This window comes from Ascaphus truei, chromosome 13 (assembly GCF_040206685.1).
Source record: "Ascaphus truei isolate aAscTru1 chromosome 13, aAscTru1.hap1, whole genome shotgun sequence".
Taxonomy (NCBI): Eukaryota; Metazoa; Chordata; class Amphibia; order Anura; family Ascaphidae; genus Ascaphus; species Ascaphus truei.
The window spans coordinates 36,550,831-36,576,655 of record NC_134495.1 but is presented as its reverse complement, the minus strand read 5'-3'; the positions used below and the strand labels follow the sequence as shown (position 1 = coordinate 36,576,655).

At 53.8% G+C, this 25,825-nt stretch overlaps 2 protein-coding genes and 1 non-coding gene across 3 annotated transcripts in view; 2 read left to right on the top strand and 1 right to left on the bottom strand.

Moving 5' to 3' along the window:
• The window catches only part of HAUS4 (HAUS augmin like complex subunit 4), an 8,857-nt gene extending 6,323 nt beyond the window's left edge, over positions 1–2,534 (top strand). The window contains exons 7-10 of the mRNA XM_075569100.1: positions 390–535; positions 1,354–1,484; positions 1,898–1,966; positions 2,181–2,534. Coding sequence (XP_075425215.1) covers positions 390–535; positions 1,354–1,484; positions 1,898–1,966; positions 2,181–2,364 — 530 coding nt within the window. The 3' untranslated portion in view covers positions 2,365–2,534. The remainder of the gene's footprint in view (positions 1–389; positions 536–1,353; positions 1,485–1,897; positions 1,967–2,180) is intronic.
• A 12,161-nt stretch (positions 2,535–14,695) lies between these two features.
• TRNAR-ACG (transfer RNA arginine (anticodon ACG)) lies at positions 14,696–14,768 on the bottom strand. Its single transcript has one exon. It is a non-coding gene; the product is annotated as a tRNA-Arg (tRNA).
• Positions 14,769–15,056: 288 nt separating this feature from the next.
• PRMT5 (protein arginine methyltransferase 5) overlaps positions 15,057–25,825 on the top strand; it is a 23,886-nt gene continuing 13,117 nt past the window's right edge. The window contains 9 exon segments of the mRNA XM_075568000.1: positions 15,057–15,215; positions 17,758–17,876; positions 19,182–19,267; positions 22,622–22,756; positions 23,335–23,450; positions 23,536–23,585; positions 23,732–23,895; positions 25,646–25,736; positions 25,739–25,807. Coding sequence (XP_075424115.1) covers positions 15,064–15,215; positions 17,758–17,876; positions 19,182–19,267; positions 22,622–22,756; positions 23,335–23,450; positions 23,536–23,585; positions 23,732–23,895; positions 25,646–25,736; positions 25,739–25,807 — 982 coding nt within the window. The 5' untranslated portion in view covers positions 15,057–15,063.

Here is a 25,825-nt window from a genome sequence, read left to right as displayed (position 1 = left end):
TGTCGCGCGCACGTGTGGGGCCGGGGCCGGAGGGTGTGTCGCGCGCACGTGTGGGGCCGGGCGGGTGTGTCGCGCGCACGTGTGGGGCCGGGCGGGTGTGTCGCGCGCACGTGTGGGGACGGGCGGGTGTGTCGCGCGCACGTGTGGGGCCGGGCGGGTGTGTCGCACGCACGTGTGGGGCCGGGTGGGTGTGTCGCGCGCACGTGTGGGGACGGGCGGGTGTGTCGCGCGCACGTGTGGGGACGGGCGGGTGTGTCGCGCGCACGTGTGGGGACGGGCGGGTGTGTCGCGCGCACGTGTGGGGACGGGCGGGTGTGTCGCGCGCACGTGTGGGGACGGGCGGGTGTGTCGCGTGCCACCCTGCAGTCTCTCCTCTCTCACGCTCTCAGACGCGGAGGGGGATGTCCTGCGCACGGGGAAGGCTCTCCGCTTGGTCAGCACTCTCGAAGACGAGAAGAGACGTCTGCATAGCGAGCGAGAGAAGCAGGAGGAGACGGCGGCGTTACTGGGGAAACAGCAGGAGACGTATCCACAGGTGTGTGTGTGTATCTATAATCACACAATCTACTAATGTGTCCCCATCACACGCGTGTTACAAAGTCTGATACCCTCTCCGTCGCTGTTTGTCGTTCTCTCTCAGGAGTGAGGAGCCTCCTGCTTCTCAGACAGGCCGCCTCTGAGCTGTATCTCCCCTCCCGGTCTGTCTCTCCCCTCCCGGTCTGTCTCTCCCCTCCCGGTCTGTCTCTCCCCTCCCGGTCTGTCTCTCCCCTCCCGGTCTGTCTCTCCCCTCCCGGTCTGTCTCTCCCCTCCCGGTCTGTCTCTCCCCCCCCCCCCTTAGGTGGTGTTACGCTGCCTCCTGCTTCTCAGACAGGCCGCCTCTGAGCTGTATCTCCCCTCCCCGTCTGTCTCCCCCCTCCCCGTCTGTCTCCCCCCCCCTTAGGTGGTGTTACGCTGCCTCCTGCTTCTCAGACAGGCCGCCTCTGAGCTGTATCTCCCCCCCCCGTCTGTCTCTCCCCCCCCCGTCTGTCTCTCCCCCCCCCGTCTGTCTCTCCCCCCCCGTCTGTCTCTCCCCCCCCCCGTCTGTCTCTCCCCCCCCCCCCCTTAGGTGGTGTTACGCTGCCTCCTGCCCCTCAGACAGGCCGCCTCTGAGCTGTATCTCCCCGTCTGTCCCCCCCCCTCAGGTGGTGTTACGCTGCCTCCTGCTTCTCAGACAGGCCGCCTCTGAGCTGTATCTCCCCTCCCCGTCTGTCTCCCCCCCCCCCCCCTTAGGTGGTGTTACGCTGCCTCCTGCCCCTCAGACAGGCCGCCTCTGAGCTGTACCTCCCCTCCCCGTCTGTCTCCCCCCCCCCTTAGGTGGTGTTACGCTGCCTCCTGCTTCTCAGACAGGCCGCCTCTGAGCTGCGCCTCCTGGTTCAGTCGGACACGGATCGCAGTAACACGGAGTACCTGGAGACCAAATGTAACGCCTTGCTCCTCAAATTCCGGTGAGTCGTGGGAGGGGGGGGGGTTGTGGGAGGGGGGGGGGGGGGTTGTGGGAGGGGGGGGGGGTTGTGGGAGGGGGGGGGGGGTTGTGGGAGGGGGGGGGGGGGTTGTGGGAGGGGGGGGGGGGGTTGTGGGAGGGGGGGGGGGGGTTGTGGGAGGGGGGGGGGGGTTGTGGGAGGGGGGGGGGGGTTGTGGGAGGGGGGGGGGGGTTGTGGGAGGGGGGGGGGGGTTGTGGGAGGGGGGGGGGGGTTGTGGGAGGGGGGGGGGGGTTGTGGGAGGGGGGGGGGGTTGTGGAGGGGGGGGGGGTTGTGGGAGGGGGGGGGGGGGGGTTGTGGGAGGGGGGGGGGGTCGTGGGAGGGGGTGGAGAGGCGCCAGATTATTTTCCAGTTACATTAACGATGTAATGATGTCTCAGGATGGAGGAGCTGCAGGTTCTCACAGACACATACACCCCGGAGAAGGTTGAGGTTCATCGGCAGATCAGGTGAGAGCCTCGGATACGTGCGGGGGAGAGAGTCTGCGACTAGGCCAGTCTGTCCCGCTCCCTATACTCTTCCCCCTCCCCTCCTCCCAATACTCGCCCCCCTGCTCCCACCTATACTCACGCCCACCCCCCGCTCCCACCTATACTCGCGCCCCCTATACTCCCCCCCCTGTGCTTGTGCCGTCATCCGCCCCTTATATTCTCCTCCCCACAGGGAAACCCTGGAGCGGGCGGTGAGGACCGAGGAGCGGGAGGTGTCGGCGTCCCGTGAGATTCTCAGCTCCTACAAGATCCTGGGCCCGGAGTTTGAGGAGCTGGTGCGCGAGTACACTCGCCTGCGGCAGGACATCGAGAACGACCGCTCGGTGCTGCAGGAGATCAGCAAGACCTTGCCCTGAATGCCCCCCTATCTCTCCCCCCATCTCTCCCCCCCCTGTCCCTGAGGACCAAGATGCCCCCTACTCTCCCTCTCCAAACCTAATTCTCCCTCTCTGTGCAGTGGTTCCTATTTTGTGATACTTTCTCTCTCTTGCTGAGGGAGGTTCTGCATTAAACATTCTGTTTCCGACGCGTTTCTCCTGTCTGTTTCTGCTCCCCTTGCGCTTCTGGGTAGCAAAGTAACTCGGTCGGTTTAGGTTGAAAGGAAGCACACGTCCATCAAGTTCAACCTGTGTTACATTCCCAGCGGGGGGAGACATGGAGACCTCTGTAACCAGCCCCCCGGAAGGATCAAAGCCCTCCCAGTAATGAGATTCCTCCCTGGAGCAGTGCTCATTCTGTTCTTCAATACGTCCTTCCTCCTATGTGAGCGTAGATATAACCGGCTGTCCTTAACCCTGAGGCTGCTAGAATCCCTGGGCCTGCACTTCCACTCATGTCACCGGGGGAATCGTGTGCTTGCCACCCCCAGCAGAGAATCCAAAGTGGTGTCTCGCTGTATCTTCTGCCAGTGAAGGGGATAATGACAGATTAAAATCGAATTTTCCATCAGAATCTGCTGCTGCGTTTTGTTTGAGGTACGGGATCAGGGAGCCCCAATAATTTTTTCGGGGAGGGGGAGTCTGGACAATGGAGCTGACGAAAAGAGGGGTTTATCTGTTTGTTAAGGACTCGCCATTATGGATCTGGGAATATTTCTAATATGGATGGAAACAGGACAGACTGAGAATCTGTGGAGTTGATGGTTACTGGAAGCGTATGCGTGGCACTGAACAAGATGGCCGCCAAAGGGGTTAAGCTCTGCAGTAAATGAGCACACGAGAGGCGCTGACCAACCCAGAGACAGCAATTCACGGCCAAAACACGACTGCCAGCCGGATAAAACCCTCCGACGCGCCTCTGTGGTCGGAGAAATCCATGGACAAGTGAGGTCACTCGCTTTCTCCAAAACAGACCATCTCCACTCATCTTCAAGATGGCGGATCCCCGGGAGAACCTGGAGTCAGACCCCGAGGTGAGACCCACAACCCTGAGAGACACGAGAGAGCTGATACAAGACCTGAAACAGAAGCAAGAAGCCACAGGTCTCTAGATACACGGTGGGGGATGTAAAGACTCTTAAACAGCAGAAGAAGCCACTGCAAATATATCGGAAACTGGCCCCAGTGACCTTGGCAAGCAGAAAAGAGCTCAGATGCATCGCCGCGAGTCTGAGAACTCACGCAGTCGAGTACAGACGAGGCTTTCCTTTTCGTCTGCCGGCCTCGCATCACGTGGAAGAGAGTATGCGTTTTTTCCGGAAGAGGGTCTGCGGGTTTCTACAGCGCCTGGGTCTGCCGACCCAAGGTTCTCCAGACTGGGAAGGTTCAAGAACGGAAACCTCGGCCAGCGAATTTGGGCGAAGAACAATGACGTCACAATTCCGATGTAAAGAGAAATGGGTAACGAATCACAATCCAACTTATGGACCGAGACTCCTGAGCGATACTGAGGCAAAGGGGTTAGTGGTCAAGCACCACTGACTTTGTGAACTCAGAAAAGTGGACACCATGGCCGAGGACTTGACCAGTAGGAAAGATTAGGAAACGATCTCGCTGAAGACCTGAACTCTCCATCGGAAGCGAGGGACGCGTAGATTGCAAGTCAACATTCAAGTTTTAATTACCCAGTTATTATTGTTAACGTTGACAATGTTATAGACGCACACGTGTTTCTGTTATGTTCAAGATGGTTGCGGTTATAAATCTGTTTATTATATTATAATTGAATGAGAAATTATATCAAGACAATTAAATGAGAATGTTTAAAAGCTGCAGTTCAAGCAATATCCTACGTGTGTTTTTTTTAAATCAGTTCTGTATTGAGAAAATACTAGTAGCATTTTGTGAGGGAAAAACAATTTTTAAAGAAACTGTTAATGTATTCTAAAGTAGCAAGCATTTTTATTTTTATAGCAACAATTTACATAGTCACATCCCCTTCCTCTTCTGAGACAGGCTCTGGCACACCCATTTTGCCCTGTCTCTACCTGTGCACCAATTGTATCTAGTAACTGCCTGGTCACATGACCTTCCACTCTTAACTTTGCATCTTGGGTACTCTTCTGCAGCAATAAGTGATTTAAAGAACCCCCAAGCCAAATCATTGCCGATCGATCACAGGAGAATGGATCTATTGGCAACTTAGCTAATCACTTGTCAGTGTGTACATTGTATTGATGCACATATTGGATGGAAAAGGGAACATTAAAAAAAAAAAAAAAAAATTAAAACAGCAGCTTAAGCTGCAGCTTTAATGTTTAGAATTGAAATGTAGCCAAAACAGATGAATAGCAATTAAAGTTTCGTGCATAACAGATATTGGAGGTTGGCTTTGAGAGAAAATTTAAGGGCTAGTTTAACATTTGGTAAAGTTTTTTTGTTAGGAAAACCATGCAGAGAACGGGGGCAGAGTTAGTGATCAATAAATACAGTTGCATTTTGGTCTCGAACTCGCTCTCTGGTAGCATGTGCGGGACGAAAGGTTTCTCTCTCCCTTTGTTCCATCATTACCTTCTGCGAGAGAGAGCACGTGTTCTCATCATTGATTGCATTTCCATCTGGAAGTAGTGCTATAAAAATAAACCATAACTTTGTCTGCTGAACAACGATTGTCTGAAGTATTGCAATTAAAGAATTCTAACAATTAAGTTACATTCGTACTAAAGGAGGCCGTGATCACTGCACTGCATGGCTACTCCACCCTAACTAACCCAAACACATGCTTAAATACTGACATAGCTAAACGGCTTAATACAGAGGTGCAAGATTCCTTAGAACAGCCTCCTTACTGATACAAGTACTTCTACCACAAGGGTAGACCACTTTACACCACTCACCCCTGGTCTAAAGAAATCCTTGGTGGTTCCTCCATAAAAGTTTTTCCCTGTCTTCCCGCACGCAGGACCATCGCACACTTCATGCGTACCAAGCTCGCGTACCGCCATTACACCCCAAACCAGATATACAAGACTTGGAAACCTCAATGTCAATCTCTGATAACGTCATCTGTTTGTCCGTTGGTGTCAATGGGTTAAACTCTCCCCTCAAAAGAAGACTGACCTTCTCAGAGATAAAATCAAAGAAAGGTGATATCGTTGTGATCCAAGGAACCCACCTACACAAAAAGGATGGGTGTAGATGCCAAAACAGAATTTGTTCGCATATCCTACGCTCTCCAGCAAGAGGGGGAGGGGGGTAAATATGGGCGCAGGCATATGGCGTAATGTGAAAGTGCCCGTCAAAGTAGAAGAATATCACACACAGATGGGAGATGACAGATTCTAGTTGGTAACATTCAGAGGGAACCGATGAAACCCTAGTTTCACAATACACTTCCAATGAAAGTCAGAGACAAGTCTTCCAAAATACATTCCTCAAAATAATGAACCTCAAACACCTTATTCTAGGCGGGGATTTCAACGCCGTACTGAATCCGGCAAGAGACTGATTAGATGCCCAACGCAACACCAATCCACTGCTAATCAGAAACGCCAAAATTCTGCACGAGATAGTACGGGACAATCAGCTGGTAGACACACGGAGAAACGTAATCCCCTATGTCAGGAAGCTATACGCGCTTCTCTGCACCTCACACCCCACGGCCGAGGATAGACCTGTCGGTAGCGAGTACAGGACTGATTGCTTCGATCGAAGGGGCCGAAAATTGAAAATAGATCTTGGTCAGACTGTACACCAGTATCCGTAAAGTTATCCGTCCTAAACTCAGAGCAGATCGGATGTGGAGACACTGTTGTGCGCGCCTAAAACATGAGATCGGATACACAGCGCAGTAACACAATTGTGACGGGGGGAGGATTAATCAGGCCTTAAATAACGGTTATACACGGCTGATTAATCCTGACCCGCAGTGGGAAGGAAGGGGTTAAACTGATTTGCTATGTTAAAAGTCAAAATGCATTGCTAGCCATACCCTCTAACCAACACATGATGGCGCAGGAGAGCCCAACACTAGCCCTGATTGGAAAAGTGTGTAAAAGCTATCCCTTACTTGCTGTATAGAAGCCCGCATTTCAATTTAGAACTGTTAACTCTAGAACGAAAGCACCCAGAAACCTGATTTTTGGGGTGCAAATACAGTGAAACACTACATGCACATACATATAAATCTTACAGTGGTGACACGAACAGAACATGATGTTTTAATAAAGCGTGTACAAACTGCAGATTTTAAATGTAAGGCAGGAGGTATTTTTGCAAGCCGGGAAAGGAATTCCTCGGGCATACAGCTGTGAGATGGGTGAATGAGCTGGGGGTATTTTTATGACTGAGCCTCAAAGGAGTCTCACTGATTTAGCATCCCCCTTTCTAAAAGAGTGTCAGCATGAAAAGACCCAGAGACCCACAGTATATACCAAACTGGCATACTGATGCACAACAGACGGCAGGCTATTGACACCTCTGGGTCAAAAATCAGACTCAGCGGCGCCAAAGTATGGGTGTATCCCAGGTATGCTAAGTGGCATGTGTGTCAACCTGACTCATGCGCTTTGTATACCGGACAGCCTTTTTGACCGGTCTTATGAACTGTGGCCAACCTGGCTATTGGTGGGTTAATGGTTCCCACAAGGGGGATTGGATCCACATGTTAAAGATAGCTTTGGCCAGTCTATAGCCGTGGCTCCCAAGGTGTCCCCAGTCTGATTCCTGAATTTTGATCCATAATGTGAAGACACAAGACTTTGTTCCAGCACAGCGGCAACCGGTTCAGGAGAGAAGGGGTTAATAACAACGTAACTAAGGATTTGCCCCAAACTTCGGAATTCGTTAGCCCTGGTGACTCTGGAACGAGTTCTAACAAAGTTCCACGAAATACTCTGAGGTGGCTGAGATATCAGATTGGCAAGTTGCGATCTGGCCACACAACCTTTAAATCAAGGCTGCATTTCTTGCACTTGCAAGCAAAGGACAATTTATTTTGTTCCAAGGACAATTTATTTAGTTCCCTTATCCCAGTAAGTGTTGTTTTAAGTGTATTCTGCAGATGTCGTGTGTTTGTCTATTAAGGAAATAAATCACAATTTATTTTGCAACTTGTTCTGTTCAATCAAGTACCCAGAAATATGAATGTGTTGGTAAAGTTGATGTCCATCGTGACAACAATATTTCACACTAAACTCAAAGGCACAAATATCCCCATTTGTTCTATGGACAGCGCACAAAGCGGTGATTTGGGAAGTCCTTGTCGCTTCTGATGTATAATTCAATGGATAGCTATAGATACACTGTGACTGTTGGGAAATACAGGTCTGAACGAACAGTTGCCATACCTGGTTGGTCTGTGTAACACTTTTTCGTCACAATATCACCAAGGAAAACGGTCTCTGTCATATCTAGAGAAACCGAGCACGCAGCGGTAAGTGAGAGACTTAGGCCGAGTCCATAGAAGGACAGGCCGCGCTGAGCCATGCGGACGCTCAGCGCTGAGCCCCTGCATCCTCAATGAGGATGCCTTGAAAGGGGGCTCACGCGAGCGTCCGCAGGCGTGCTGAGGCTTTGAAATTTTCAGCCGACAGCCAAGCTGTTTTTCAGCGCGTTGTCGGCTGAAAACATCCAATCAGCCTGAAGCAGCGTCAACATCACGGCGCTGTGACGTCGGCGCCGTGACATTGACGTCAGTGCGTCGCGGGCGATTGGCCCAACGACGTCACTGCCCCGCCTCCAACCACCTCCCCCCGGCTCCCTTCGCGCACGCTGGCTCGCCTGCAAGTCCGTGGAATCGCGCCGACTTAAGCAGGCGAGCCTCAGCTTTAGTGCGCCTCCGCTCTCCTGAAGCCTCTATGGCCCCGGCCTTAAAGGCACTCCCTGAGTTTTTCTCTTGCAAGATGAACCGAGGTAGGCGTGCTCCAGCCTGAATCCGGTGATTTGATGAAAGCGAGAGATGGCGTGCGCTGCCGGAAGAAAACTCACCAAGAGTAGATCGATAACAGCAGAAATAGACTTTATTTGGCACATTGACAGGATTAAAAACACTAACGAAAAACACACAAAGTGCCCATCTCTATTACTCACTGGACTCAGAAAAAGCGTTCGATTGATTAGATTGGCAGTTTATGTCAGCTACTCTCTCGCAGATGGGATTCACATCCAAAATTTTAAGCAGCATAAACACACTATATTCCACACCAACGGCCATTGTGAGAATGAACAACTCTTTGTCTGACCCTTTTTCAATATTAAACGGAACTAGACAAGGATGTCCGCTGTCACCTTTGTTGTTTGCCTTGGTCATAGAACCATTAGCATGCCGGATAAGGATGAATCCCAATATTGCGGGTATTTCTGTTGGTCAGGAAGAATTCAAAATAGCTCTTTTTGCGGATGATATACTACTGACGCTCTCAAAACCTCTCACCTCCCTCCCTAACCTTTTTCACGTTCTATCGGAATTTGGTTCCCTTTCAGGTTATAAAATTAATCATTCCAAATCTATGGCCCTCAGTCTAAATCTCCCTAAAGATATGGTAAAATTGCTACAGTTAAATTTCGATTTTAAATGGAATCCGAACCACATTAAATATCTAGGGGTTCAATTAACAAAAGATTATTCAACTTTATACAGCACAAATTTTAAACCCTTTTACGACCAAATAGCTAAGGATTTGGCCTCTTGGAATCCGTATGTAATATCCTGGTTTGGGAGGATAGCCACCATTAAAATGAATATGTTACCGAGACTCCTCTATCTCTTTCAAACTCTCCCGGTTAAAATCAACCAGAAAACCCTAAATAATATTCAGATGAAGATTTAGCAGTTTGTCTGGCAAAATAGACGACCCAGAGTTCGTAAGGATATTCTTTATAAATCCAAATCAGGAGGAGGCTTAGCTCTCCCGAACTTACAAAACTACTATAGATCCGCACAGCTAGGGCAACTCATTAGTTGACAAAAAGGAGATATATAATGCTCACTAAATTAATGATGTAGGTGTAGTATGGATGTGCCTTAAACGTGTAGTATGACGGTGGGTGCAACTAATGAGAAGATAATAACATTAACTAACAACAGCTGAGGAGTGAAGGCATATTGGTGGACCCTAGCCACCTACCATCTCTCCACTCCCCCCCGCCTCAGTACATTATATGTTGTTAATTCTATTGACTATGTGTTAAGAACTTATTTTAATGTATTAAATAATTAAATGTTAAGTTTTAATTGCCAAGGAGTGCACTTTCAAATGAGATTCTAGTTGTTAAGCGTTGGCACCAATATGCCTTCACTCCTCAGCTGTTGTTAGTCAACTTATTAGTTGGCATTCAAACCCAACTGATAAAAGATGGGTCGAAATAGAGGATCTGATTTGCTCCCCATGTAAAATAAAGAATCTCCTCTGGCTCAATAAAAAGTCTAGACCACCTGAGACCTACAAGAACCCGTGATATCCTTTGCCTGTAATCTCTGGGATTCCCTCAAATCCAGGTTCCAACTAACCGGTACCCCATCCCTTATGCAACCCCTATTCTCTGACCCCTCCCTTCCTTTTTACACAGGTAACCCACAATCCAATATCTGGGTTCAAAAAGGACCCATAAGGGTTAATGGTATTTTTATTCAAGGGAAAGTCCCTCTATTCACTTCACTACGAACAAACCATGATATCCCCACTTCTGAATTCTTCAGATTTCTCCAGGTTAGACACTATGTCCAATCAGTCTACAAACCGAAACAATTCCATGTTTTAACCATACATGAGGACTGGTGTCTGCGCCAGCCCCTCACACAAGGCATTATCTCTAGAATATATCAGAGTCTATCCCCTATAAAAAGCAACCAAACTCCTGATAACTATGTGGTATCCTGGGAAAGGGATTTTAACGTCATTATAGACCTAGATATTTGGAAAGATATCTGAGAAGCTGCTTCCAAAACCTCTTCGTGTGTCGTGATTAAGGAGAACATTTACAAGTTAATATTCAGATGGTATATGACTCCCGCCAGGTTACACTCTTTTCTCCCAGGCGTTTCCCCTCTGTGCTGGCGTGGCTGTGGTGAAGTGGGGAATATATACTGCACATATTCTGGTCATGCCCCAAAATCCAACAAACATGGACGGAAGTGTTCGCCCTAATACACAAGATTTTAGGGATCACTGTCCCACATGACCTATTATATATAGTGCTAGGAAAACCAATGCCCAATCACACCAAAAAAGAAGCTAAAGTAATATCCCAAATTTTAAACGCCACAAGGTGTACAATTGCCAAAAATTGGAAACAACCGGGAACTCCATTCCTAAACCAAATAAACAACAACATTTGGCATATACTATATGGAAAAACTCTCAGCCTATCTGAACGGCTCTACCTCGCGATTCTCAGAGATTTGGGCTCCTTGGTTCCGTCATGCAGGTATATCCCCATATATATCCCCATATATAGACTAGAATGCTTGGAACAGAGTGATACATGTGGTAATTAAACTGTTGTTTACTGTGTTATATTGTTACAAATGCTGTCCCTCCCCTCCCCCTCCCTGATCTCTCTCCCCCTTATTATTCCACAACCAGTTTATTTGTATTATTGTATTCCCACCTTTTTTGTTTTTCTTTTTTTGTATATCCTATTTTTTGTATATAAAATGATCAATAAAAAATGTAAGTAATAAAAAACAAACAAAAAAAAAAAAACTGACGCGTTTTGTGCCGGATGGCGCTTTGTCAGCCATTGCACCATGTGATCGGTGGAGCAGACCAACTCTGCATTGTTCACAGTATATACACACACACATTTGTAGCAGGGGCTACACACACAAAGAAACAGCTAGATAGTATCAGTCTAGAATTAAGAAACTGCCTGGTTGAGAGAACTGAAAAATCGATGCGCTGGATACGTCAACTGTATCATGACAATGGCAATAAGGCCGATCGCGTCCTCGCATCGAAGCTCGGAGACCGGATTAATGGCCACAATATTTATGCAATCCCAAAAAGTTCAGGAGCCCTAACCCATAATCCCATAGACATAAATAACGAGGTAAGGGAATATTACCAAGCCCGAAAAGACCTAACAGGAGATGACCCAACTAGTTCACTCAGATAAATAAATATTTAGATAAGGCCCCTTTACCCACCCTAGACACAGCCTGCAAAGATGTTACCTAAGGAAGGTAAGGATCATCCTTTATCCCCACGCTATAGACCAATTTCATGAATAAACAATGACGTAAAGATATTTGCCAACATACTAGTCACTAGGTTACATGCAGTCCTAGGCTCCCTTACACACCTTGACCAGGCAGGCTTTGTCCTGGAGAGATGAGCAGCAGACCTCATCCGAATGATAACCAATATTATCCATAATTACAACAAGTCGTCCACAATAATCCTAGGGCTAGACGTCGAGAAGGTCTTCGACAGGGTGAGTTGGCCATTCATGTTTCAAATCCTTCATAAATATGGAATAGGCCCCCGCTTTATAGCCGGAATAAGAGAGCTCTATTCATTCCCGACAGCTGTCGTAAAAGCCGCATGTTGTGTGTCGCAGTCATTCCCCATCAAAAATGGAACTTGTCAGGGATGCCCAATGTCACCACTCGTATTAGCTTTAGCATTATAAGCATTATAAGCCTTAGCATCATCAATCACTTTAAAAACGATCATCACAGGCGTGGTGATAGGAAAAAAGGACTACAAAGTTTCCCTGTTCGCTGATAATGTTTTATTATATCTCACGAATCTGGAAATATCCCTACCGGAGCTTTCTAAAGAAGTAGAGGACTTCACTATATTGACACATTTCAAAATACACTCCCCCAAATCGGAGGCCCTGAGTCTAAACATCTCGCCGGCCGCGCAAGCTAATATGAAACGAGATTTTAAATTAAACTGGAAGGAGATGAGTCTAAAATATCTGGGGAGGCAATAGGGGGGCTCCTATCTCCCACGTGCATGCGCAGACCAGTGACTGCCTCCGCATTATATTCTCTAACTGCGAGTGTATGCGGTAGTCTGCTCATGCTAAAATATACAGGGTAAAAGTGCCCCGACGGTCATATTAAGCCTCCATGTGCAGTGTTTAGAAGGGAAGTGCTCTATCGATAGAAGTACTGAATTTTAGTTGCCTGCAGCAACATTCAAGCTGCGCTGCCGTGTACAGCCTTTTACATAGCAGCACAAAGGTTTACTTTCTGTGCCACTACAGCTAGCCCTCTGATATATGACAAGTGATATATTCAATAGCATTAGTGTCTTCTTGACCAAGGTTGATCCACCTACTCCACTGCCTACAGTCAGTATAACTTACCTCTGACAACAGCCACGTAGGTTACTGCAGGACACCACACTCCTGCAGCACAGCACTTCAAGGTTACCTTAGGTCACCCTGACACCTAGCTAGGCTTACCATCGTTTACTGAGAGGAAGCACAGCTGATTGCACCAACAACTACTGATATACACAATACATTTGCTCCTCGTGTCTATCAGTTACTACGGGTCACATCTACCACCTTAATTAAGGGCTTACGCAGATTCTGCTAGCATGTGATATGTAGTCTCAGTACCTATCTGAGCACACCCATCAGCACACACTCACTACACAGGTCCACACTAGGATTTCTGTGTTGTCCTGTCACCAGTGTTTCATATAAGACATACCTGGTACACACGATTCCGTCTGATCCGGAGCCAATACGGCTGTTATTATCCAGGATCAACCTACCTCCAGTGCGTTGCTCCAACATTTATGTTTTAATATATGATGCTATCAATTAAAATTATGTTTTAAATCATTCACTCATCATCAGAGCGTGAGCCTGAGTGCTACACTGGGTTCTCTCTCTTCTCTTTACTAAAATATCTGGGGGTGTACATTACAAAGCAGTGCAAAAATGTATACGACCAGAATTATCCCTCGTTAATTAAAAGCAATCAAATAGGACCGCAGCACGTGGTAAACACACCCGATATCCTGGCTAGGAAAACTTACTACAGTAAAAATGATTATTCTCCAGGGAATCCTGTATCTTTTCCAAATGTTACCAGTGTCTGCCCCGTGTTAAATAATCTGGGATCTAGAGGAGGGTGTCTGGGTTTGTGTTGGCGAAGTGTGACAAAATGCGTGATAGCACACTTGTGGAAGGCATAGAAGCCATCTCCCAAGACGCAGATCAAAAATAACATCTGGGAAATGATGATAATGGAAAAATGAGCATCGATGTTACATGACACCCGCCTTAAATTCCAGAAGGTATGGGGCCCTTGGATTACATTCCTGAGGGGTCCGACAGACCGTAGGCTCTGGTTAACTGACATTATTAGTCTAAAGAGGAGACAATAGCCCCTCCTCACAATCATATTCTCAGGTGTCTGAATGATAACCACCCTCCCCAACCCCCATAATCCACCCAATGCTCACCCCTTCCAAATGTCTCACTAAAGTCACCCACCTAACAGATCCCATCGCCCCCACTGTCAGCTGCATTACCATGCCACCGACAAGACTAAATCCAGAGACCTGACTCCAACCCCTGCCCACCAACCAAGCAAGCTCTCAATGCACCTACAGTAACCTATAACCTGACCATAATGTTCCCTCTCCTGCCCACCAACCAAGCAAGCTCTCAATGCACCTAACCCATAACCCGACCATAATGTTCCCTCTCCTGCCCACCAACCAAGCAAGCTCTCAATGCACCTAACCCATAACCCGACCATAATGTTCCCTCTCCTGCCCACCAACCAAGCAAGCTCTCAATGCACCTAACCCATAACCCGACCATAATGTTCCCTCCCCCGCCCAAAAAAACACCAACCAAGGAAGCCCTCAATGCACCCCTATACTCCTTCCCCCTACCCCCCTAACCACCTCCCTCCTCCCCATATTCCCCTATCCCCCTCCCCCACCCCCACAACCCACAAACTTATACCAGGTATGAAACCCAATACTAAAAAGTATATTTAAAATAAGAATAGTCCCTGACACGAGAGACGCGTGGAAAGGTTTTAATGTGGCTCATGTAATAACTTTCCTCATTTATAGAAATAATGAATAATAAAATATATAATAACAGAAAGAATGAATAATTCAATATATAATAACAGAAAGAATGAATAATAAAATATATAATAACAGAAAGAATGAATAATAAAATATATAACAGAAATAATGAATAATTCATTATATAATAATAGAAATAATGAATAATAAAATATATAACAGAAATAATGAATAATAAAATATAATAAAAATAATGAATAATAAAATAAATAATAATAGAAATAAAAAGTCATTTCCGAGCCAGCCAGGAGTCGAACCTAGAATCTTCTGATCCGTAGTCAGACGCGTTATCCATTGCGCCACTGGCCCGCTGACGTTCTACCTGTGATCATTTAGCTGCTATGAGTCTGACTGCTGCCTCCTGATAGGCTGGCTTCCTTTTGTTGCCATGGAGCGAGCGGGCGTGTTCCACAGCCTGGCCTGTCATGCGCTGTCAGAGCCAGCGCTTTGGGATTGACCCCGCCCACCTCAGTACTTATGATCGGATTGGCTGCCACCGCCGCCTATATTCTTTGCCTGCCATTCCATTAGCCAGCGGGTCAGAACCCTGCTCTGATTGGTCAGCTTCTCGCTCGCTCCCCATTGGCTGGAGGCGGTTGTTGCCATGGGAAAGGGGGCGTGCCCGGCCGGCGCGCATGCTGCGAGTCCCCGTGCAAAGATGGCGGCGGTGGGGAGCGGGGGGCGCGTGTCCAGCGGGAGAGACCTGAGCTGCGTCCCGGAGGTGGCGGACACGCTGGGGGCGGTGGCCAAGCAAGGGTGAGACGTGCCACGTGTGTCATGCTGCGGGGCACGTGGCACACTGGTGTCATGTGCGTGGTGTGCCACGAGAAGCTGCTTGGTTGTGCGTGGGGTGCTGTTCGGTCATACGTGGGGCGCGTGTCCCTCTGCTCGGTTGTACGTGGGGCACGCGGCTTGGTCGTATGTGTGGCACACCGTGCTCTGCGCTGTCATACGTGGGCACGCCATACGTGGGCACGCCGTGCTCTGCGCTGTCATACGTGGGCACGCTATACGTGGGCACGCCGTGCTCTGCGCTGTCATACGTGGGCACGCTATACGTGGGCACGCCGTGCTCTGCGCTGTCATACGTGGGCACGCTATACGTGGGCACGCCGTGCTCTGTGCTATCATACGTGGGCACGCTATACGTGGGCACGCCGTGCTCTGCGCTGTCATACGTGGGCACGCTATACGTGGGCCCGCTGTGCGGTTATACGTGGGCACGCTGCGCGGTTATATGTGGGCACGCTGCGTGGTTATACGTGGACACGCTGCGTGGTTATACGTGGACACGCTGCGCGGTTATACATGGCACGCTGCGCGGTTATACGTGGGCACGCCGTGCTCTGCGCTGTCATACGTGGGCACGCTATACGTGGGCACGCCGTGCTCTGCGCTGTCATACGTGGGCACGCTATACGTGGGCACGCCGTGCTCTGCGCTGTCATACGTGGGCACGCTATACGTGGGCACGCTGTGCGGTTATACGTGGGCACGCTGCGCGGTTATATGTGGGCACGCTGCGTGGTTATACGTGGGCACGCTGCGCGGTTATACATGGCACGCTGCGCGGTTATACGTGGGCACGCCGTGCTCTGCGCTGTCATACGTGGGCACGCTATATGTGGGCACACTGCGCGGTTATACGTGGGCACGCTGCGCGGTTATACGTGGGCACGCTGCGCGGTTATACGTGGGCACGCTGCTCGGTTATACGTGGGCACGCTGCGCGGTTATACGTGGGCACGCTGCGCGGTTATACGTGGGCACGCTGCGCGATTATACGTGGGCACGCCGTGCTCTGCGCTGTCATACGTGGGCACGCTATACGTGGGCACACTGCGCGGTTATACGTGGGCACGCTGCGCAGTTATACGTGGGCACGCTGTGCAGTTATACGTGGGCACGCTGTGCGGTTATACGTGGGCACGCTGCGCGGTTATACGTGGGCACGCTGCGCGGTTATACGTGGGCACGCTGCTCGGTTATACGTGGGCACGCGTGGTTTGTCAGACGTGTGACACGAGATGCTGCTCAGTTGTACGTGGGACATGCGGCTTGGTCATATGTGTGGCTTGCGGCGCTCTGCGCTGTTATACGTGGGCACGCTGCGTGGTTATACGTGGCACACTGCTGTCATACGTGGGGCACATGGCACGCAGTGCGTGTGACATGCAGCGTGGTGTGTGTGGCACACTAGTTGTATGTGGGCACGCTGCTCAATTGTACATGTGGCATGCTGCTGTCATACGTGGGGCGCAGCTTGGTCATATGCGTGACATGAGACGCTGATCGGTCGTGCGTGACGGCACGTGCCGCGCTGCTCGAGTTGTACGTGTGGCAGGCGGCTCTTATATGTTGGCACGCTGCTCTGTCATACGTGTGGCAGCGCCCGCTGGGACAGGATTCACTCTAGGGGGCCTGTGTGGCACGATTCACTGTAGGGGGGGGCCTGTGTGGCACGATTCACTGTAGGGGGGCCTGTGTGGCACGATTCACTGTAGGGGGGGCCTGTGTGGCACGATTCACTGTAGGGGGGGGCCTGTGTGGCACGATTCACTGTAGGGGGGGGCCTGTGTGGCACGATTCACTGTAGGGGGGCCTGTGTGGCACGATTCACTGTAGGGGGGGGCCTGTGTGGCACGATTCACTGTAGGGGGGCCTGTGTGGCACGATTCACTGTAGGGGGGGGCCTGTGTGGCACGATTCACTGTAGGGGGGGCCTGTGTGGCACGATTCACTGTAGGGGGCCTGTGTGGCACGATTCACTGTAGGGGGGCCTGTGTGGCACGATTCACTGTAGGGGGGGGCCTGTGTGGCACGATTCACTGTAGGGGGGCCTGTGTGGCACGATTCACTGTAGGGGGGGCCTGTGTGGCACGATTCACTGTAGGGGGCCTGTGTGGCACGATTCACTGTAGGGGGGGCCTGTGTGGCACGATTCACTGTAGGGGGGGCCTGTGTGGCACGATTCACTGTAGGGGGGGCCTGTGTGGCACGATTCACTGTAGGGGGGGCCTGTGTGGCACGATTCACTGTAGGGGGGGCCTGTGTGGCACGATTCACTGTAGGGGGGGGCCTGTGTGGCACGATTCACTGTAGGGGCCTGTGTGGCACGATTCACTGTAGGGGCCTGTGTGGCACGATTCACTGTAGGGGGCCTGTGTGGCACGATTCACTGTAGGGGCCTGTGTGGCACGATTCACTGTAGGGGCCTGTGTGGCATCGCACGCTGGGACAGGATTCACTGTGGGGGCCTGTGCTGTGTGTTCAGCGTTTGCTCCCGTCTCCCTCCCAGCTTCGACTTCCTGTGCATGCCGATCTTCCACCCGCGCTTCAAGAGGGAATTCCACCGGGAGCCGGCCAAGTCCCGCACCGGACCCCAGACCCGCTCCGACCTGCTTCTCTCCGGCCGTGGTAAGACCCGAGTGTGCCACGCCATCACCGGAGCTGGTTTTAGATCTCGGGGAAGAGAAAGGAATGTGTGACTGCCCCAGGGAAGGGGTCTGAAGCCCACCCCCCCCCCCCCCCCCGGGACCTGGAGGAGGGGACATGCTTGGAGCGGTGTACACGGGCTGCACACGTGACTAACCCCCGGCTCTCCTCCCTCTCCCCCCCCTCTACCTCCCCCTGGGCCTGGAGGAGGGGACATGCTTGGAGCGGTGTACACGGGCTGCACACGTGACTAACCCCCGGCTCTCCCTCCCCCCCCCCCCTGGGCCTGGAGGAGGGGACATGCTTGGAGTGGTGTACACGGGCTGCACACGTGACTAACCCCCGGCTCTCCCTCCCCCCCCGGGGCCTGGAGGAGGGGACATGCTTGGAGCGGTGTACACGGGCTGCACGCGTGGACTAACCCCCGGCTCTCCCTCCCCCCCCCGGGGCCTGGAGGAGGGGACATGCTTGGAGCGGTGTACACGGGCTGCACACGTGACTAACCCCCGGCTCTCCCTCCCCCCCCGGGGCCTGGAGGAGGGGACATGCTTGGAGCGGTGTACACGGGCTGCACGCGTGACTAACCCCCGGCTCTCCCTCCCCCCCCCGGGGCCTGGAGGAGGGGACATGCTTGGAGCGGTGTACACGGGCTGCACACGTGACTAACCCCCGGCTCTCCCTCCCCCCCCGGGGCCCTGGAGGAGGGGACATGCTTGGAGCGGTGTACACGGGCTGCACACGTGACTAACCCCCGGCTCTCCCTCCCCCTCCCCCCCCCCCCCGGGGCCTGGAGGAGGGGACATGCTTGGAGCGGTGTACACGGGCTGCACACGTGACTAACCCCCCGGCTCTCCCTCCCCCTCCCCCCCCCCCCCCCTGGGCCTGGAGGAGGGGACATGCTTGGAGCGGTGTACACGGCTGCACACGTGACTAACCCCCGGCTCCCCCTCCCCTCCCCCCGGGGCCTGGAGGAGGGGACATGCTTGGAGCGGTGTACACGGGCTGCACACGTGACTAACCCCCGGCTCTCCCTCCCCCTCCCCCCCCCCTGGGGCCTGGAGGAGGGGACATGCTTGGAGCGCTGCACACGTGACTAACCCCCGGCTCCCCCTCCCCCCCGGGGCCTGGAGGAGGGGACATGCTTGGAGCGGTGCACACGGGCTGCACACATGACTAAACCCCCGGCTCCCCCTCCCCCCCCCCCCCCCCCGGGGCCTGGAGGAGGGACATGCTTGGAGCGGTGCACACGGGCTGCACACGTGACTAACCCCCGGCTCCCCCTCCCAGACTGGAACACGCTGATTGTGGGGAAGCTGTCGGAATGGATCAAGGCCGACTCGGACGGGGCGAGAGTCCGACGGAACTCGGAGGCGGTGAGAAGGGGCGGCCAGGCCCATGTTACTAAGCAGTGCTATCCCGTGCCAGAGGCCCTCGCGGCCCATTCGCTTGCAGGTGTCTTGGGGGATAGCACTGCTTGGTAGATGTGGGCCTCGATGTCTGGGTTTCTGTATCACTCGTTGTAATTCTTCCCTCTCCTCTTCTTCGCTCTCCTCTCCTCTTCTTCGCTCTCCTCTCCTCTTCTTCGCTCTCCTCTCCTCTTCTTCGCTCTCCTCTCCTCTTCTTCGCTCTCCTCTCCTCTTCTTCGCTCTCCTCTCCTCTTCTTCGCTCTCCTCTTCTTCGCTCTCCTCTTCTTCGCTCTCCTCTTCTTCGCTCTCCTCTCCTCTTCTTCGCTCTCCTCTCCTCTTCTTCGCTCTCCTCTCCTCTTCTTCGCTCTCCTCTCCTCTTCTTCGCTCTCCTCTCCTCTTCTTCGCTCTCCTCTCTTCGCTCTCGTCTCCTCTTCTCCGCTCTCGTCTCCTCTTCTCCGCTCTCGTCTCCTCTTCTCCGCTCTCGTCTCCTCTTCTCCGCTCTCGTCTCCTCTTCTTCGCTCTCGTCTCCTCTTCTCCGCTCTCCTCTCCTTCGCTCTCCTCTCCTCTTCTTTGCTCTCCTCTCTTCTTCTTCGCTCTCCTCTCCTCTTCTTCGCTCTCCTCTCCTCTTCTTCGCTCTCCTCTCCTCTTCTTCGCTCTCCTCTCCTCTTCTTCGCTCTCCTCTCCTCTTCTTCGCTCTCCTCTTCTTCGCTCTCCTCTCCTCTTCTTCGCTCTCCTCTCCTCTTCCTCGCTCTCCTCTCCTCTTCTTCGCTCTCCTCTCCTCTTCTTCGCTCTCCTCTCCTCTTCTTCGCTCTCCTCTCCTCTTCTTCGCTCTCCTCTCCTCTTCTTCGCTCTCCTCTCCTCTTCTTCGCTCTCCTCTCCTCTTCTTCGCTCTCCTCTCCTCTTCTTCGCTCTCCTCTCCTCTTCTTCGCTCTCCTCTCCTCTTCTTCGCTCTCCTCTCCTCTTCTTCGCTCTCCTCTCCTTCGCTCTCCTCTCCTTCGCTCTCCTCCTTCGCTCTCCTCTCCTCTCCTTCGCTCTCCTCTCCTCTCCTTCGCTCTCCTCTCCTCTCCTTCGCTCTCCTCTCCTCTCCTTCGCTCTCCTCTCCTCTCCTTCGCTCTCCTCTCCTCTCCTTCGCTCTCCTCTCCTTCGCTCTCCTCTCCTTCGCTCTCCTCTCCTTCGCTCTCCTCTCCTCTCCTTCGCTCTCCTCTCCTTCGCTCTCCTCTCCTCTCCTTCGCTCTCCTCTCCTCTCCTTCGCTCTCCTCTCCTCTCCTCTCTCGCTCTCTCAGCTCTCCTCTCCTCTTCTTCGCTCTCCTCTCCTCTCCTCCTCCTTCCCTCTCCTCTCCTCCTCCTTCCCTCTCCTCTCCTCCTCCTTCCCTCTCCTCTCCTCCTCCTTCCCTCTCCTCTCTCCTCCTCCTTCCTCTCCTCTCCTCCTCCTTCCCTCTCCTCTCCTCCTCCTTCCCTCTCCTCTCTCCTCCTTCCCTCTCCTCTCCTCCTCCTTCCCTCTCCTCTCCTCCTCCTTCCCTCTCCTCTCCTCCTCCTTCCCTCTCCTCTCCTCCTCCTTCCCTCTCCTCTCCTCCTCCTTCCCTCTCCTCTCCTCCTCCTTCCCTCTCCTCTCCTCCTCCTTCCCTCTCCTCTCCTCCTCCTTCCCTCTCCTCTCCTCCTCCTTCCCTCTCCTCTCCTCCTCCTTCCCTCTCCTCCCTCTCCCTCCTGCTGTCCTTCGCTCTCCTCCCTCTTCCTCCTGCTGTCCTTCGCTCTCCTCCCTCTTCCTCCTGCTGTCCCTCTCCCTCTTCCTCCTCCTGCTCTCCCTCTTCCTCTTCCTGCTCTCCCTCTTCCTCTTCCTGCTCTTCCTCTTCCTCCTCCTGCTGTCCCTCTTCCTCCTCCTGCTCTCCCTCTTCCTCCTGCTCTCCCTCTTCCTCTTCCTGCTCTCCCTCTTCCTCTTCTCCTCCTGCTGTCCCTCTTCCTCTTCCTCCACCTGTCCCTCTTCCTCCACCTGCTGTCCCTCTCCCTCCTGCTCTCCCTCTCCCCCTGCTCTTCCTCTTCCTCCTCCTGCTCTCCCTCTTCCTCTTCCTCCTCCTGCTGTCCCTCTCCCTCCTGCTCTTCCTCTCCCTCCTGCTCTTCCTCTCCCTCCTGCTCTTCCTCTCCCTCCTGCTCTTCCTCTCCCTCCTGCTCTTCCTCTTCCTCCTGCTCTTCCTCTTCCTCCTGCTCTCCCTCCTGCTGTCCCTCTTCCTCCTGCTCTTCCTCTTCCTCCTGCTGTCCCTCTCCCTCCTGCTGTCCCTCTCCCTCCTGCTGTCCCTCTCCCTCCTGCTGTCCCTCTCCCTCCTGCTGTCCCTCTCCCTCCTGCTGTCCCTCTCCCTCCTGCTGTCCCTCTCCCTCCTGCTGTCCCTCTCCCTCTTCCCCCTCCTGCTTTCCCTCTTCCTCTTCCTCCTCCTGCTCTCCCTCTTCCTCCTCCTGCTCTCCCTCTTCCTCTTCCTCCTCCTGCTCTCCCTCTTCCTCTTCCTCCTCCTGCTCTCCCTCTTCCTCTTCCTCCTCCTGCTCTCCCTCTTCCTCTTCCTGTTCTCCCTCTTCCTCTTCTCTTCCTGCTCTTCCTCTTCCTCCTCCTGCTGTCCCTCTTCCTCCTCCTGCTGTCCCTCTTCCTCTTCCTCCTCCTGCTGTCCCTCTCCCTCCTGCTCTCCCTCTCCCCCTGCTCTTCCTCCTCCTGCTCTTCCTCTTCCTCCTCCTGCTCTTCCTCTTCCTCCTCCTGCTGTCCCTCTCCCTCCTGCTCTTCCTCTCCCTCCTGCTCTTCCTCTTCCTCCTGCTCTCCCTCCTGCTGTCCCTCTTCCTCCTGCTCTTCCTCCTGCTCTCCCTCTCCCTCCTGCTCTCCCTCTCCCTCCTGCTCTTCCTCTTCCTCCTGCTCTCCCTCTTCTCTTCCTCCTGCTCTTCCTCTTCCTCCTGCTCTTGCTCTTCCTCTTCCTCCTGCTCTTCCTCCTGCTCTCCCTCTCCCTCCTGCTCTCCCTTTCCCCCTGGCTCTCCCTCTCCCTCCTGCTCTCCCTCTCCCCCTGCTCTCCTGCTCTCCCTCTTCCTCCTCCTGCTGTCCCTCTTCCTCCTTCTCTCCTTGCTCGCTCGCTCTCTCCCCTCCCCTCACTTGCTTTCTCCCCTCACTCGCTCGCGCTCTCCCCCTCCCCTCACTCGCTCGCGCTCTCCCCTCCCCTCACTCGCTCGCGCTCTCCCCTCCCCTCGCTCGCTCTCTCCCCTCACTCGCTCCCTCCCCTCACTCGCTCGCTCTCTCCCCTCCCCTCACTCGCTCGCTCTCTCCCCTCCCCTCACTCGCTCGCTCTCTCCCCTCAGGCTCTGTTGCAGGAGTTGAATTTCTCTGCGTATCTCGGCCTTCCTGCCTTCCTCATCCCTCTAAGCCAGAAAGAGAACAGCAACCTGGCCCGGCTCCTCCTCAGCCATATCCATACCGGGCACCACTCCACCATGGTATGGCTCCAACACGCTCCGCAGCGCAGTACCAAGTGGAACATTGTATGATGAGACAATAGGAAGGCGATCCCTGACCCAGAGAGCTTACACTCTACTAGGGGAGAGGAGACCCGAAGAATAGGGCGTGTGACCTTCTTAGTGAGGGTTAGACTGCATCAGGAGAGCGTTGGATGGGCGTGTGACCTTCTTAGTGAGGGTTAGACTGTCTGCATCAGGAGAGCGTTGGATGGGCGTGTGACCTTCTTAGTGAGGGTTAGACTGTCTGCATCAGGAGAGCGTTGGATGGGCGTGTGACCTTCTTAGTGAGGGTTAGAACTGTCTGCATCAGGAGAGCGTTGGATGGGCGTGTGACCTTCTTAGTGAGGGTTAGACTGTCTGCATCAGGAGAGCGTTGGAAGGGCGTGTGACCTTCTTAGTGAGGGTTAGACTGTCTGCATCAGGAGAGCGTTGGATGGGCATCTGACTCCCGATTTTAGTTTTGGATAGCTGTGATTCTTCCTCCCCCCCACCGCCCCCCTAGGATTAGTTTTGAATGGGTGCGTGACTCTTCTCCCCCCCCCCCCACCCACGGTTAGTTTTGGATGCGGGTACCCCTGATGGCCCACGAGGACCTGCGTGAAGACCTCATCGAGAACGAGCCGGTCCCCGAGTGTGAGGAGGGGAGCAGCGGGGAGGAGAAGACTTGGATATGGTGAGTTGGGGGGGTTGGATGGGGGGGTGCGATGCAGCTTATCTCCCCCCCCCCGGCTTCTCACGCCTCCTCTCTCCCGTCTCAGGTGGCACAACTTCCGCACGCTCTGTGACTACAACAAGACCGTCGCTTTGGGTGAGTGTGCTCCTGCCCCCCGGACCTGCTGACACTTGGCCGTGTGGCCATCCCCCGTACCGGCTGACCCCTTATCGTGTGCCTCCCCCCCGCCCCCCTTTGACTGCGTGGCTGCCCCATGACCAACTGACCCATTTGTTTCTCAGCCATCGAGGTGGGTGCTGACCTTCCCTCCGGACACATCATTGACCGCTGGCTGGGGGAGCCCATCAAAGCCGCTGTCCTCCCGACCAGCATCTTCCTCACCAACAAGAAGGGGTTCCCCGTCTTGGCCAAGGGACACCAGCGCCTCATCTTCCGGCTCTTCAAGGTGACCCAATGGGGGTCTCCGGGGGACGGTGACGCAGGGCCCACTACTAATTAAAAATCCCCTCCTCGTTCTCTGCTTCCCCCCCTCTCCCCCAGCTGGATGTGCAGTTTGATTTCAGGGTCCCCCCCTCTCCCATCTCTCCCCCAGCTGGATGTGCAGTTTGATTTTCGGGGTCCCCCCTCTCCCCCAGCTGGATGTGCAGTTTGTGATTTTGGGGTCCCCCCTCTCCCCTCTCTCTCCCCCCCAGCTCGATGTGCAGTTTGTGATTTCGGGGTCCCCCCCCTCTCCCCTCTCCCCCCCAGCTGGATGTGCAGTTTGTGATTTCGGGGTCCCCTCTCCTCTCTCCCCCCCAGCTGGATGTGCAGTTTGGGATTTCGGGATCCCCCCCCTCTCCTCTCTCCCCCCCAGCTGATGTGCAGTTTGTGATTTCGGGGTCCCCCCCTCTCCCCTCTCTCCCCCCCAGCTGGATGTGCAGTTTGTGATTTCGGTGTCCCCCTCTCTCCCCCCCAGCTGGATGTGCAGTTTGTGTTTTCGGGGTCCTCCCCTCTCCCCTCTCTCTCCCCCCAGCTGGATGTGCAGTTTGTGATTTCGGGGTCCCCCCCTCTCCCCTCTCCCCCCCAGCTGGATGTGCAGTTTGTGATTTCAGGGTCCCCCCCCTCTCCTCTCTCCCCCCCAGCTGGATGTGCAGTTTGTGATTTCGGGGTCCCCTCTCCTCTCTCCCCCCCAGCTGGATGTGCAGTTTGGGATTTTTGGGGTCCCCCCCCTCTCCTCTCTCCCCCCCCCCCCAGCTGGATGTGCAGTTTGTGATTTCGGGGTCCCCCCTCTCTCCCCTCTCCCCCCCCCCCCCAGCTGGATGTGCAGTTTGTGATTTCGGGGTCCCCCCCTCTCCCCTCTCTCTCCCCCCAGCTGGATGTGCAGTTTGTGATTTCGGGTCCCCCCTCTCCTCTCTCCCCCCCAGCTGGATGTGCAGTTTGTGATTTCGGGGTCTCCCCCTCTCCTCTCTCCCCCCCAGCTGGATGTGCAGTTTGTGATTTCGGGGTCCCCCCCTCTCCTCTCTCACCCCCCAGCTGGATGTGCAGTTTGTGATTTCGGGGTCCCCCCCCTCTCCTCTCTCCCCCCCAGCTGGATGTGCAGTTTGTGATTTCGGGGTCCCCTCTCTCTCCCCCCAGCTGGATGTGCAGTTTGTGATTTCGGGGTCCCCCTCTCTCCCTCTCTCTCCCCCCAGCTGGATGTGCAGTTTGTGATTTCGGGGTCCCCCCCTCTCCCTCTCTCGCCCCCCAGCTGGATGTGCAGTTTGTGATTTCGGGGTCCCCTCTCTCTCCCCCCAGCTGGATGTGCAGTTTGTGATTTCGGGGTCCCCCCCTCCTCTCTCCCCCCAGCTGGATGTGCAGTTTGTGATTTCGGGGTCCCCCCCCTCCCCTCTCTCCCCCCCAGCTGGATGTGCAGTTTGTGATTTCGGGGTCCCCCCCCTCCTCTCTCCCCCCAGCTGGATGTGCAGTTTGTGATTTCGGGGTCCCCCCTTCTCCTCTCTCCCCCCCAGCTGGATGTGCAGTTTGTGATTCGGGGTCCCCCCCTCTCCCTCTCTCCCCCAGCTGGATGTGCAGTTTGTGATTTCGGGGTCCCCCCCTCTCCCCTCTCTCCCCAGCTGGATGTGCAGTTTGTGATTTCGGGGTCCCCCCTCTCCCCTCTCTCCCCCGCAGCTGGATGTGCAGTTGTGATTCGGGGTCCCCCCCTCCCCTCTCCCCCCCAGCTGGATGTGCAGTTTGTGATTTCGGGGTCCCACCATCACTCGGAGAAGGATTTCTGCTCGTACCTGCAGTACTTGGAGTATTTAAGTCAGAATCGCCCCCGCCCAACGCCTACGAGATGTTTGCCAAGGGGTACGAGGACTACCTGCAGGTCACCTCTCCAGGTGAGGAAGGGACCCGAG